Here is a 14,332-nt window from a genome sequence, read left to right as displayed (position 1 = left end):
TGAACTGGATCTTTTTGGTGGGAGAAATACTTTGAAACATTGAATGCCTGAAAGTCTGAAACCGCATTTGAGGAAACTTGAAGTAAAAACAAGGAATTAACTGATTTTTAACATGCCATTCATGTTTTAAGATTGTTAGCTTGAATTAGCTTGTTGCTAGTATGTTTTAACTCATGGCAAGCATGATGCCAGCATGTTGCTGGGATGTTTCTACCATGTTTAACATTGTTTTAGCACAGTCGTGACATGATTCTAGAACATTTTACACATTTTTAACAGGCATTTAACGTGAGATATTAAGTATGCTAGACTGAATGACTTGTTGCTGTCAAGTTTTTAAATGTAATTAGCACATTGCTGCATGAACTAGCATGTTTCTAACATGTTTTCCCAGATAACTAACATGTTTTAAATTAGCATGTTACTGGCAAGTTTAGTTACCATTGTTGGCATATCTTAACACATTGACAACATGCTAGCATGGATGTGCAAATCACACTTATGCTACTTGAGCATTCCTTCTTCAAAATACTGCAAGGAAAATATTGAAATTAATATTTTGTTTTCTGTTGTTGTCTCATTAGTCAGCAGAGGATCCTCCTAATCAACACTCCTCTACAAAATACTCTGAAAGAGTTATGGACGATGATCCACTTCCTCTTGCCAGGAATCACTCACCCATACCTCAACTTCCCCATCAAACCCGGCACCGATCAGAACCAGGACTACTGCCACAAGCTGGTCATCAGGCTGCACAGGGTTGGTGCTCCTGGTCACTTCCTCCATAGATAATTTTCTTTATTGACTGTGCTCGAACACCACAGTCATAGTTGTGTTTCTTCCTCTTCTCTGTAGATGATTCAGCCCTTCATCCTGCGCCGGTCCAAGAGAGATGTAGAAAAGCAAATGCCTAAGAAGTATGAGCACATTCTCAAGTGTCGTCTGTCAAAGAGGCAAAAGAGTATGTACGAGGACATCCTCATCCAGCCCAGGTCAGTTCCAAACACCAAACACACCTCAGCCAACTCTTCTCCACTTCATCAGTTTTGAGTGCTTCTCTGCTTTTCTACTGCCTTCTAGTGCACAGGAGGCATTGAAGACGGGACATTTTGTCAGAGTCCTAGAGGTTCTTATGCAGCTACAGAAGATCTGCAACCATCCAGACCTGATCCAGCCCAGAGACACACACAACTCTTATGTATGCCAGCCACTGCAATATAACACCCCGTCATTACTGCTCAACGCCCTGCAGCAGGACCAGTGGAAGGTAAGCAGAAGAGATAAACACACAGACTGTGGGAAATGAGATCTATTTGCTGACTGATCATTTTTCTTTCTTTCCCAGACTGTAGATTTGTCACTATTTGACCTGATCAATAATGAAGGGAAATTGACCCGTTACGAAGCGGAGGAGGCTCTGCCAAAAATCAGAATGACCAAACAGCTGATTGAAGAGATCTATAATGCACGTGACCCACCAGCAAGACCCAGACCGTGCAAGATCAAACCCATGAGGTGTCCATTTATTGAACACTTGCACACTCACAATATAACATCAGAAATACAGAATGCATTTAAATGATGAACCACTCAACACATTGCTTAAACGTCCCGTGAAATGCTTTGAAATGTGCATTTTTTTTTTTATTCTATGTTTGACGTAATCTTAATTGAAAACTGTAGAGAGGGTGGGACATAGAGTAGCTCCTCCTTATTTAAAAAAAAAAAACAGCCAATAGCATTTCATTTTATTACAGCTCTGCAAGTGGGAGCAGTTTAGCTCAAGCACATCAAATAAAAAGCGGTTATTGGGGGCTGAACTTGTCAGATGCTAGAGAGTATTTGATTGGTCAAGATTTAAGAAAATTTACTATGTGACAAAAAAATAAATGATTTGATAATTTACTTCTGTGAGGAGTAATTGGCATGACCCACGGCACCACTTTCGAAACTCTAGCTAGCAATAGGTGTTTATGTTCCTCTGTGTTGAGTTTCTTCGTCAGGATTTAGTTTTTTCACAACATCACAAGTATATAAAACTATCAGAGACGGCAACCGGCAGACATGCAACAATTTTAATCATAAAGTAAACACAAAACAAAAGTTTTCGTCTTGAGCGCCTTCACGGGACTCAACACATTTGAAAACAATGCACCGCCCACGCTCACCTGTACTACTAAGCCGACCAATCACAGAGCTTTTTTGAGAGGTGTGCGTCTGCATCAGCCATAGTGAGGTCTACGTGACCGTACAAAGGGTACGCTGGACCATGCTCGTGCGTTTTTCAAAGAAGTATAAATCAGCCTTTAGGCGAAAGTGACAAACCGCAAGCTTTACATGTTTACTATTTGTTTTGTATCTTCTAGCTAACTAGCACACTAGCTGATGGATATTCTTAAAACTAACAGACTGGAACTATCATCTAAAACAATTATTTTAATTTCACGAGACATTTAGGCTGCAGAAATGTGTCATTTTGAACTGGCTTTAAAGAATGTATAAAAACATGATATAAAAGGTTATCTATTACTGTTAATTGGTATGTTTTATGATAAACTGACTGTAAAAGTTAGTGTTGTTTAGAATAAACATATTTTGACATTTGTATAATGAATATGATGGTGATGCTGACAGTTATGTTTGTCATTTCAGGTTGTTCCTGCCAGTGCAGTATGGGACAAAGCCTGAGGGGCGTCTAGTGCCCATGACTAGCAGCACCACTCAAGCCCCTCGCACCACCACTGTTACCACTGCCCCAACCACCACTACCAACTCTGTTACTGCTGTTTCAAACACACAGCCCAGGGGCAAATCACCTCTGACCACAACCCCTTCTGCACAGGGTAAGACCATAACTTAAACATGTGTTCCCACACCAAGACTTTTTTCCCACTCTTTCCGGAAAATCAAGCTTGAATAATTTTTTTTTACTCATATTCAGGGCTCATACGGTCCTGAAAAACTGGGAAAAGTCATGAAATAAAAAAAAGGCTTTTTCCAGGCCAGAAAAAATTTAGGAAAATCAAATAAACCAAAAATGTTTTGGAAAAGTCGTGAAAATTAGTTTAACAATTATCTGTGTACATGAGTATATTTGAGATGATAAAATTGGGTACATTTTAAATAAAATAAAATTGAGCTGTCCGGCCCTTCTTGTGACGTTCTCTGTGTGGGGTAAACTTAGTAATAACTTAAGAAATTAAAAGCAATTTCTACTTAGCCTCTCTTTCACTCGCTTTCACCATAATTCAAGATGCATTTTAAGTGTTGTGTCTAAAAACAATCTCTAACTGCAGAGGTAAGATACTGTGAATACTAAAGGCTAATTTGTACTAATCTTAGTCTAAGTCTTGTGAAAACACAAGCCAACATTTCCAAAGTTTTCACTTAGCAAGATACTTTCTAAAAACTATTTTACAGATATAAACTTTTTTTTTTAAATGTAAACTCTTGGATTGTCACATATTTTGATAAGCTGTTATAAATTTGAATGTGCATTTTTTTTTTTTTTTTACAATTTACCACGTGTATGTAGACATTACATGAAACAAGATCATGAATATTTACCTAAAAGTTTTGGAAAAGTCATGGAATTTTTTTTGTAGTAAAAATGTGTATGAACCCTGTATATTTTACATTTAGCAGATGCTTTGATCCTTGGTGACACACACTGTGAACACACACCCAGAGCAGTGGGCTGCCCAGCGGGCAGTTGTGGTTTTCAGTGCCTTGCTCTGGTATTGAGAGTTAGGGTAGTTGTGGTATTGATGGAAGAGAGTGCATTTCACAATAATTAATCTTGGTGTTTATTAGTTGATTAAACTTGTTTTTCAGAAGAGATGCTCTTTAAGTGTTTGTTAAAATCACTTATGCAAGAATTAATTTTTTTTTTAGAAAACCTCTAATATTTTAAAACCTGGGGAAACTCTGAAACCTCTCATTCACTAATGTGTGCATTATTAGAATCAGAATTTATATATATTTGTATATTGCATTATTGCACATCAACAGACTGTATATGTCTGTGTTCGAGGGAGGGCAAGTGAATGTTTTTGATTACATGGACACAAATGTAACGCAACACAAGACTTGTAAATTTTGTTTTCATACTTTAAGTGACTTTAAGCTATTGCATAGCAATGTCTTTTCAATATACACAACTTCTGCATGCACCACAAGCAACAAAAAAGCACAAAAGTGTATAATATAATGTTGAATGTATGTTTAAAGTATTTGAAATCTCCAACCTCACTGCACTGTCTCTGATTGGTCCATTTGCGCTTTTACCCAAGACTGCATGGTTAATCAAAGTAGTTCTTTTATGCAATTTTTGTCAGTAAAGCCAGTTCTGTAATCATTAGTAAATGTCCAGCACTTGCTTTTAGATAATGCAGCATTTACTACACAGAGTTGGAGTTCACTGACAAATTATGCAATATTTTTCTCATTATTGCAGACCATTAAAAATTATATTGGCAAAATAATCTCTGGCCCTCATCAGAGATTTATTATTGATCATAGAACCATGCTTCCCTGACAAGATACGCATGACAATCGTCGCTTTGCTTAATCATAATCTCAATGTCATCTCGATTTATTGCCAAGCCCTTCTGTTACCTCCACCTCTTCTTTCTCAGCCTCCATAATCAACTGCTCATCAGGACCACTTTTATCAGGAGCCATTCCCAATCCCCCCTCTATCCCTCTCTCGATGGGTGTGCCAGGGGTCACCACTATGCCTGCAGTGACCCCCCAGGCCCCTTCTCCAGTCCCCCTTCAACCCAGTTTGGTGTCTCAGAGGCTGGTGCTCAGCTCCCAGGCCCAGGCACGCTTGCCTAGTAAGTGGCCTGCTCCTCGACGTCTGCAGATCGGCACTCTCTGCGACATTCTCTCCCTTGTGCACCTGAATGTTTCTTTCTTTTACATCCCCAAAAGCACAACAATAAATGACCTCAGTGAAGATCAGAGACTACAGTACGGCTCTGCTGAAGTCGAATAACACATACAATCGCCCATTAGAGAAGCTGCTAAAAATTTCAAGCATAATTTAACACCAAAAATATGCATGATTGTAAAGGGTGCCTATGATGAAAATCATCTTTTGAAAGCTGTTTGGACAGAACTATGTGTAGGTATAGAGTGTCCAGACATATTGGGGTAATAAAAAGACTAAGTTTTATTTATTTATTCATTTATTTATTTTTACATATTTTTTTCTTGATTTTTAGGAAATAGAATCCAAATCCCTCTCATTTTGAGGCCCACTGCAACCTGACGTAGGAGTGCGGTTTCCCCTCCCACCAAATTGATGGATAGCGGCGTATTAACATGTGTCTGTAGTAACTTGTGTAATCATATCAAAAAGATAGGACTTGCGCAAAGCAACAGGGTGGGATAAAATGATCTGTTAATCTCTCTGTGATCATCAATCATCATCAAATGTGATCAAGAATTTTGCTAGTTTAAAACGGTTTTAAAACATTGCATGTTAATGAATTAAGGCGATTTTACCGTCTTTATCACCACAGCAGCATGTCACTACAATTCTAAAAGAAGATGCTTCAATCCCGGTTTGTGGACGTTAAATCAGGTTTATTTTGTACTTTAACATAACTGATATCAGTACAGCAGTGGGTATTAACATGTATCCTGTCAAATTTGCATGCAAAAACAGTGTAAATTTAAAAGCGTGCGCTGTGTGTGTCTGAGCTTATGTGTATGCGTCAACTTTTTAACAACATTGCGTGTCTCATCGTTGCAACTCCACAACAAAAACATCAAATAATCATTGGGATAGTTCTTACTGTAGTATTTTTCACAAATGTTATGTGATATCTGCTTAGTTCATGTTTGTCACTGTGCTGTTTATCTGACGCAGCTGAGGCGAACATTAAGGCACACTAACAGGCACGTAGGAACGGTGGGCGGGGAGAAGTAGCGTTAAAGGCACAGGCAACAAAAACAGCTACATAGTGTCAAGAGCAGGAAACTGTAATGTTCTGAGGGGTGTAATAAATATGATGAGTGTTTTGAACTAAAACTTTACAGACACATTATGGAGATACAAAGAAGCTTATCTTTAATCTTGGAAAAGAGGTAAAATAGGTGCCCTTTAAGTGTTAGTGACTTTTATCTCAGCAGATGACCTACAGTTGTTTCTCTCCTCACCCCTTCGTAAGCAAGCATGAGCCCTCCAGATTTCTCGCTGGACTGCACTCATTGATGTTTGTCCTTTATGCTGTTAATTTCTATCCTACTTTTCATTTTTCCCCTCTGCAGTATAATGACTAATCTCTTTGTTTTTCGTGCAGTTTAGGCGAAGGATGAAGAAGCTTCTAATATGAGTTTGCCTCCCAACCTTTTTTCAGTGCAGCTTTTCTTCAGAGCCGTTTATTTCCTTATCCTCCTGTGGGTGTAAAAAGCGTCATGCTTGTGGGCGCTGCTTCCCATTTCACATGTAACTGTTGTTACATGGAAAACCTTTTAAAGGAACAAGGATTTCACAACCACTTTGTTTTGCTCCTCTAAATGTATCGGCCTGATTTCAGATGGTTTGTTTCAGCCCTTTTTGTAAGATTTTGTTTGAGGGAAAAAAGATGTTGGTCTTTCTGTTTAACACACCCGTGCATGTCCCTTTCTGTGCTCACGCTAAACAGCAAAACTAACTAGTATTTTCTTTCGCAGAGGTCAATTGTAAACCACTGTCATTTAACGATAGTTTTTATTCTCTGCTGAAAGGTGGAGATGTGGTGAAGGTTGCTCAGCTGGTGGGTCAGAGTCGGATCGCTCAGCCGGAGACTCCAGTGACCCTGCAGTTTCAGGGAAACAAGTTCACCTTGTCCCAGAGTCAGCTGCGTCAGCTCACCACCGGCCAACCCCTGCAGCTTCAAGGTACACTCGGTAATGTCCAGCTCATATTCATCTTCTCTCTGTCATTTCACCTCCATATATAGTCAGAATTGTGCGTTTATTTATTTATAATGCTCATGTCTATAAATGTCTGCTTTAGGTAACATCCTGCAGATTGTGTCAGCTCCTGGACAGCCTCTTCTCAGGCCTCAGGGGCCACCTATGGTGATGCCTACTGTCCCTCAGGCTGTGCCTGCGCAGAACTCCTCAGGCACGCCACCTCCTGCAACCTCCACACCACAACAAGGTGAGGCACTGCTCCGTTCTGAAGCTGATTTTTATCTTCATGTGGGTTGGCCAACAAGGTTTTTGAAAACTAGGCCCAGCAATATTATTATTCATTCATTTTCTTGTCGGCTTAGTCCCTTAATTAATCCGGGGTCGCCACGGCGGAATGAACCGCCAACTTATCCAGCAAGTTTTTATGCAGCAGATGCCCTTCCAGCCGCAACCCATCTCTGGGAAAGCAATATTATTCATTAAAAATAATTTAATTAATTACAAATAAAAATAATTATTAAAATGTGCAATTATATAAAAATTTGTGCTGGTCAAAGATTAATCGCATCCATAATAAAAGTTTGCTTTTATATAATATATATTGCCTTGTTTCCACTGAATGGTATGGTTCATTTCGGTACGGGTCACCTTTATCAGGCTCATGTCCACTGCCAAATGGTACCAATGGAACCCTTTTTGTGGGCATGGTGTATGACATGGTTGCAGTCGATGTCATTCTCATTGGAGGAATATAAAAGTAAAGCTATACTGGCCATTCACATATCATATACAAAACAGATGCTTTATACATATAAATATGCCTACTGGTATATAAATGTTCATCACTAAAGCCTGATTTATACTTAACGCGTATTTTTTATTTAATTAAGTTATTCCTTTTTAAAATTAATTTTAATGAAATAAACATTTATATAAAAAAAAATTATGTTTTTAAATACTTTTTTTTCAAGAAAATTGGTATGTAATGAGTTTTTAGTATAAAAAGATAAGTGTTTTTCAGGAACAAATTAAAGTAAGAAACAATATTACTTGATCTTTCGATATGTTAAGCTTATTATGTTTTATTTTGACATTTTGCTTAATCCTTGAAAGATTATTCATCTTGGATTATTAAATCATACATTTCTCAATTTTTTCCATCAAGCAAACACCATGGCAAGCACCACAGTCACTCCAGCCAACACAGACATGGAAACAAATGCTAAACATTCAAATAACTCCACATCCCAGGTGAGTTTGAAAGACATGAAGGAATTGGTGATGTTCACTGAATAGTTGTGAAGTGTGAACCCGGTCTTTGTGTCTCTATAGGAGTCTAGTGAGGAAAGGAACAGGCAGCTGAAAGAGCGTTTGTCAAGTTTATTTCACGCCAATGAGCGACGCTCCTCACGTTCAGTGTTATATGGCTCTGACCTGGTCAAAACCTGCTCCGTTTATGAGGGACGTCCTCCACCTGCCTTTCCTGCTCCCCAACACTCTCGCTGGTCCTGGGTCGGCAGAGACAGCTGCATCAGGGCTCAACAGACATGTGTGTCCACGGTGGCTTCACTCCGTTCTGCAATTCTCTCCAACACTGAGCAGGAGGCGGCAGCAAGCACATTGTTAAAGAGGTCAGTATTTAACATGGAACTACCATAAATGTGTAGTTAACGAATAGGCAGTATAAAAAGTTTTTTATTTTTTTGTAGAACATAATTTTTAGAAAAAAAATTTATGGTAAAATTATTTATGATATTTGACAGTTATTTTATATATTTATATTTATTATTTTACTATTTACTATTTTACTATTTATTTTATATATATATATATATATATATATATATATATATATAAATTTTTTTTTTAATAAGTTCTTACGGTGACCTGAGTTCGATTTCCAGCTCAAAGTCCTTTACCGATCCTCCCCCACTCTCTGATTCCAATCCTTTCCTGTCTAAAATCCCCACTGGCCTGTATCATAATAAAGGTGAAAACCCTTAAAAAAAAAAAAAAAAAAAAAAAAAAAAAAATATATATATATATATATATATATATATATATATATATATATATATATATATATATATTTATATATATATATATATATATATATATATATATATATATATATATATATATATATATATAAATATATATATATATATATATATATATATATATATATAAATATATATAAATATATATATATATATATATATATATATATATATATATATATATATATATATATAAATATATATATATATATATATATATATATATATATATAAATATATATAAATATATATATATATATATATATATATATATATATATATATATATATATATATATATAAATATATATATATATATATTTATATATATATATATAAATATATATATATATATATATATATATATATATATATATATATAAATATAAATATATATATATATATATATATATATATAAATATAAATATATATATATATATAAATATAAATATATATATATATATATATATATATATATATATATATATATATATATATAAATATATATATATATATATATATATATAAATATATATATATATATATATATATATATATATATATATATATATAGATAGATAGATAGATAGATAGATAGATAGATAGATAGATAGATAGATAGATATATAAATATAAATTATATATATACATATATATATATATATATATATATATATATATATATATATATATATATATATATATATATATATATATATATATATATATATATATATATAAATATATATATATATATATATATATATATATATATATATATATATATATATATATATATATATATAAATATAAATTATAAATGTTAAATACGTCCTATTTTTTTCCTCCATGACTTGTTTGACTTTGTACTGTAACAGGATCAAGTCATGGGCTTTACACAGGACATGTTTTTCAGTGACAAAATCTTTTTATCAAGATCCTATTTTGTTTAGAAATATGTGGATGAAAAAATGTATTGTGGTTTACTAAACAGCCACTTGTAAATTAGGTCTGAGGTAGTTATTCATGATTTTTACGATTTTATTTTTTAATTTATTAGAGCTGTAATTTATTTGAACTATGCTTGGGACAGAAGGACATTTTTGTGATTTGGCTCAATTGTAGTGACAGCAGTTTTTTATTACAAAAGCTCCATGATTAACAAAGAAATGTTTAACCATTTTAAATTGTCAATTCTAATTGTATTTATGTTTGTCATGTATGATTGTGAAAATGCAATGTCACGTCAACAACCCAAATGCAGTTTTGGGAGTTGTTTTGTGATCTAATGCAACTTTTTTATTTATTTTTTTTTAAATAGGTTTTCCTGGATACTTCCTGCTGCTGTAGCTCCACCACCTCAACTGTATGCATGCAATCCTCCACCATCGTACAGCCTAGCGCAAAAATCATTCAGACGACAACTACAAGAAGCTTCAGCTCCATTTAATGCAGAGATACGCAAATTGGCATGTCCTCCAGTCGCCAGCTTCCCTGATGCACACATGCTAGAGATGGATTCAGGTTGGCTCAACAAAAACACTTCATTTGAGCATATACATTTAGGTAGTGCTCCACCATACATTTTCATAAGTTCTTGCTTAACCTGAAATGTAAAATCCACACTAGAGGCTTTATAAGTACATTAAGCCACGTCTAATGGTGAAATGCAAAATTATGTAGTAGTGTGTAAATTGTCTCTTTCTGTCGCAACTAGGCTACTTTGTAACTTGCTCACCACAGTTCCGACGGTCTCTTGCAGTATCATTCATTTGGAGATACTATGATATTTTTTTTATTGATTATGACCTTTTTTCATTGATTGATTGACAAAATGAATAATTTTATTTAACAAGGACCCAAATTGTCAGCAAAAACATTTATCCTGCTAGATTTCTATTTCAATTATATGCTTAAGGTGGTGGTTATTTTAATTTATAATAGCTTTACAGTATTACAATATTAGTGTATTTTTTAATCAGCTACATGCATCTTTGGTGGGCCTAAATGACTTAATCAAAACATAATCTTTCCAACACATTACTACAAAAGTGTAATCGAATGAATAAGTACTGATTATCAAATTAGTGACCTTAATAATAATCTATAATCTGCAACATTCCTGTTGGACTTGGCTAATATCATATTAAAGACACAATATGTTAATTTTGCTGCTAGAATATGCATATTCACAACAAACTAAGGTGTATTTTGATAATGCTGTGACTGAATGTGGACTCATGGGAGTTGTCGTCTTCATTAAATCCTGTTGGATGAATGGGATTGCACAAATCATGATCATGGTATAGATAAAGTATTAAAATCCTAATTTCATGGTAGTATAAAGTAGAGTATGGCTGAAAGAAAATAATAAGGATTCAACAACACAGTTAGCCTACGGTTCAAAACATATCTCGGTTTTTAACACTGTTTTCGGTTCGGTTCAGTTCTGATGGCTTGAAATGTGTGTTTTTTTTGTTATTCTATGCCTGGGTAATAGGATCAGTGAGGTTAAGAGGAAACAATAAAAATGATTTATTGCCATATTCCTTTATTTTACTTAAAAGCCAAGAAAAGAACACTAGATTATTGTATAAAAAAATGAACACTGAAATCTCACAATTGCTGGTAGCCTATGTACTAACTGGGGAACACATAAATTCCTACATTTGAAAAATAAACATGCATATGAAGTTAATAAACATAAATTGACCATTTCAAATAAACATACTTGTACTTCATTAAACATAAATAAATCATCTTAATTATTTTGTGCTAAAAATAGTGTGAGACTGTAGCCTGTAATTCGGATCAAGTGCTTTTATAAGATGACAACAGCCCGCATCTCCAATCGCAGAAAACAGCAATGAACACCCCTACTGCCTTTATTTTTATGTTTCTCTCGGAACCAGTTGGGTATGTTTGCTGAAAGCATTCAGTGACGGATTGTTGTTTTTTGGAGGACTTTATTACCTTCACTGCTATCCTGCCTTCAGACAGTAATATTGTGATAGCGCCGCAGATGTGCAGTCATGTTGGAAGTGTTTCTGTTTGAGTTGGCTATATGTGTAAAACAATGCTTGCACAGTCATTTTTGTTCACTGTTTTTTTTTTTTCTTTGGCTTTATACTCAATGGCAAAACCGTAATGTCCTCAAGACTCACACCGCTGATTTGAAAGATGCCGGTGCTTCCTTGTACTGCTGCCCCACTTCACCGCCGCTCGCCATGTTAAAGTGTGGAATGATTATTAAGCGCCCCCTAATTTTAGAGCATGGTGATTGAATATTTACTCGCAGGAGGAGTTTCCTTTCCTCATCACAGCTCGTAGCCTCACAGGCACACACAAAAAGTCAATTCGGAGAAAAATAAAATGCACATAAATTATTTAAACGTAAACCCGAAAAAAAATGAATTCACAAGCGCGTATTGAACCGTGGATGTCATACCGAATAGTTCAATATTATATTGGGAATTGTGGCATCCCTAGAAAATAAAAAGCATTACATAATGCACTGTAAAAATACTGTATTTCACACAATCTATTTGTGTTGAAACAACATGAAGCAATTAAGTTAACATATTTGTTCTTACAAATTTAAGTGGATTGAATATAAAACAATTAAAGTGTCCCAAAAAACCCTCAAGAATTGTGTTTTTGTGGCTCATTTTAAATAAATAGTTTGAACAAACAGCAGATTTCATTTTTTGAGACTGTGCCTTTTAGCAAATAATAAAAATATGTCAGGGTATCTTCGTTTTCAAATGACTTTTTTTTTTTTTTAAAGTACAAAAAAAGCTGATATTATGTCTGTCTTGATGTGATTTAATGTTCCTGCATGTTTTTTTTACAGGAAAACTTGAGGCGTTGTCTATTTTGCTGCAAAAGCTGAGCGCTGAAAACAGGCGTGTGTTAATATTTACCCAGATGGCCAGCATGCTAGATATACTGGAGTCCTTCTTAGACCACCGTCACCTCACCTACGTCAGGCTGGATGAAAGTCTGTCACTGGAGGATAGACAGGTATGAGATATCATCCTCTTTGTTGCTCTCATTTGCCCTCACCAACTCCTGGTCCCACTGAGGCTGTGTGGGTTTCTGGGCTCATTTAAAAGGGCAGATAAACAAGCTTTCTTCCCTCCCTCTTGGATTAAGGTTCCAAACAGGGCCTTAAGTAATGCTTAAATATGTGTACACGTGTATCCACACTTAAGTAACAAATGCATTTTTATTAGAAATAATCCTAATGTTCTTTCTGCTTTTAGGAGCAGGTCAAGAAGTATAACCGCAACAGACAGATCTTCTGCACTATACTTACCAATCGCTGCTGCTCAGCAATGGGACACGTGTTTGACGCAGATACCATAGTGTTTTATGATACAGACCTAAATCCTAGCATGGATATGCGCACTCAGGAGTGGTGTGACAAGATCGGACGCTCTAAAGATATCCACATCTATAGGTCAGGCTGATAAAAAATGTTAAATGCTGTGTTTTTTACACTTATGAGATTGTATACTGATGCTGTGCTCTCTCAGGTTGGAGAGTGGGAACTCCATTGAGGAGAAGCTTTTGAAAAATGGCACTAAAGACCTTATACGTGAGGTAGCTGCGCAAGGCATGGATTACACGCTGGCATTTTTAACACAGGTAAATGCATGTATAGAACACAGCATACATAAAGCAAAAACGGAACAATTCTAGGTTATTTTATTTTGTTTAGTCGGTCTAGGACCGGGGTGCACAGTTTAGTTCCAGTACTGCATCAATGCACTTACCTGGAGGTTTAAAACAACCCTGAAGGACTCAATCAGTTTGATCAGGAATGTTTAGTTGGGGTTAAAGGTAAACTGCAGAGCTGTGGCCCTCCAGGAACTGAGTTTGAAACCTGTGGTCTAGGAATAAAACATGAACAATGCTTTTAATCAAGAATATTCAGCTGTAAAGCATCTCTAAAGAATTCTTAATTCAAAACATGGTCAATCATTGTGTTCAGATTAATCAGTGTATACGGTTGGACGTGTAGAATTTTAGCAACTCAGTTTCTGCTTATCATTTTCAATTCTAATCGATACCCAGTTTTGATTCTAATGAGTATATATATTTTCAAAAAATTTCAAAATGTTCAAACATTTGCATGTATAAAAAGTTTATTTTCAATGCCATTAGTTTTACCTCAAGTTGTAAACAAAACTTGCACTGAGCTGCTGAACCTGGAAGGGAGTGTCTTCTTTAGGTCAAAGTCCTTTTGATGGAAAGTCTGTTCACTCAGTGGCCATATTTGCAACACCCCCAATCAATTCATCCAAGACCAAAGCCCGATTAAAATGAATGGGAGAATCCTGAAATCTCAACTGCTCACT

At 35.3% G+C, this 14,332-nt stretch overlaps 1 protein-coding gene and 1 non-coding gene across 51 annotated transcripts in view; both read left to right on the top strand.

Annotated features, from left to right (window-relative positions):
• The window catches only part of ep400 (E1A binding protein p400), a 66,530-nt gene that overhangs the window by 32,199 nt on the left and 19,999 nt on the right, over window positions 1–14,332 (top strand). For 16 of the 50 annotated variants that reach the window (XM_087265240.1, XM_087265232.1, XM_087265237.1 and 13 more), the window contains 13 exons: window positions 585–759; window positions 856–992; window positions 1,081–1,267; window positions 1,346–1,515; window positions 2,653–2,843; window positions 6,739–6,900; window positions 7,010–7,156; window positions 8,075–8,160; window positions 8,242–8,540; window positions 10,291–10,493; window positions 12,823–12,992; window positions 13,235–13,431; window positions 13,508–13,619. In XM_087265240.1, the coding sequence (XP_087121366.1) occupies window positions 585–759; window positions 856–992; window positions 1,081–1,267; window positions 1,346–1,515; window positions 2,653–2,843; window positions 6,739–6,900; window positions 7,010–7,156; window positions 8,075–8,160; window positions 8,242–8,540; window positions 10,291–10,493; window positions 12,823–12,992; window positions 13,235–13,431; window positions 13,508–13,619 (2,236 nt within the window). Of the gene's footprint in view, window positions 1–584; window positions 760–855; window positions 993–1,080; window positions 1,268–1,345; window positions 1,516–2,652; window positions 2,844–4,637; window positions 4,839–6,738; window positions 6,901–7,009; window positions 7,157–8,074; window positions 8,161–8,241; window positions 8,541–10,290; window positions 10,494–12,822; window positions 12,993–13,234; window positions 13,432–13,507; window positions 13,620–14,332 lie in introns of all 50 variants that reach the window. The other 34 variants (XM_087265242.1, XM_087265235.1, XM_087265241.1 and 31 more) reach the window with 3 other exon arrangements.
• LOC137496405 (small nucleolar RNA SNORA49) lies at window positions 13,026–13,157 on the top strand. The gene has a single exon (XR_015498677.1). It is a non-coding gene; the product is annotated as a small nucleolar RNA SNORA49 (small nucleolar RNA).

Source organism: Danio rerio, chromosome 8 (genome assembly GCF_052040795.2).
Source record: "Danio rerio strain M-AB ecotype USA chromosome 8, GRCz13ab, whole genome shotgun sequence".
Classification (NCBI taxonomy): Eukaryota; Metazoa; Chordata; class Actinopteri; order Cypriniformes; family Danionidae; genus Danio; species Danio rerio.
The sequence above is the reverse complement of the archived record's forward strand: the minus strand, read 5'-3'. Positions and strand labels throughout refer to the sequence as shown.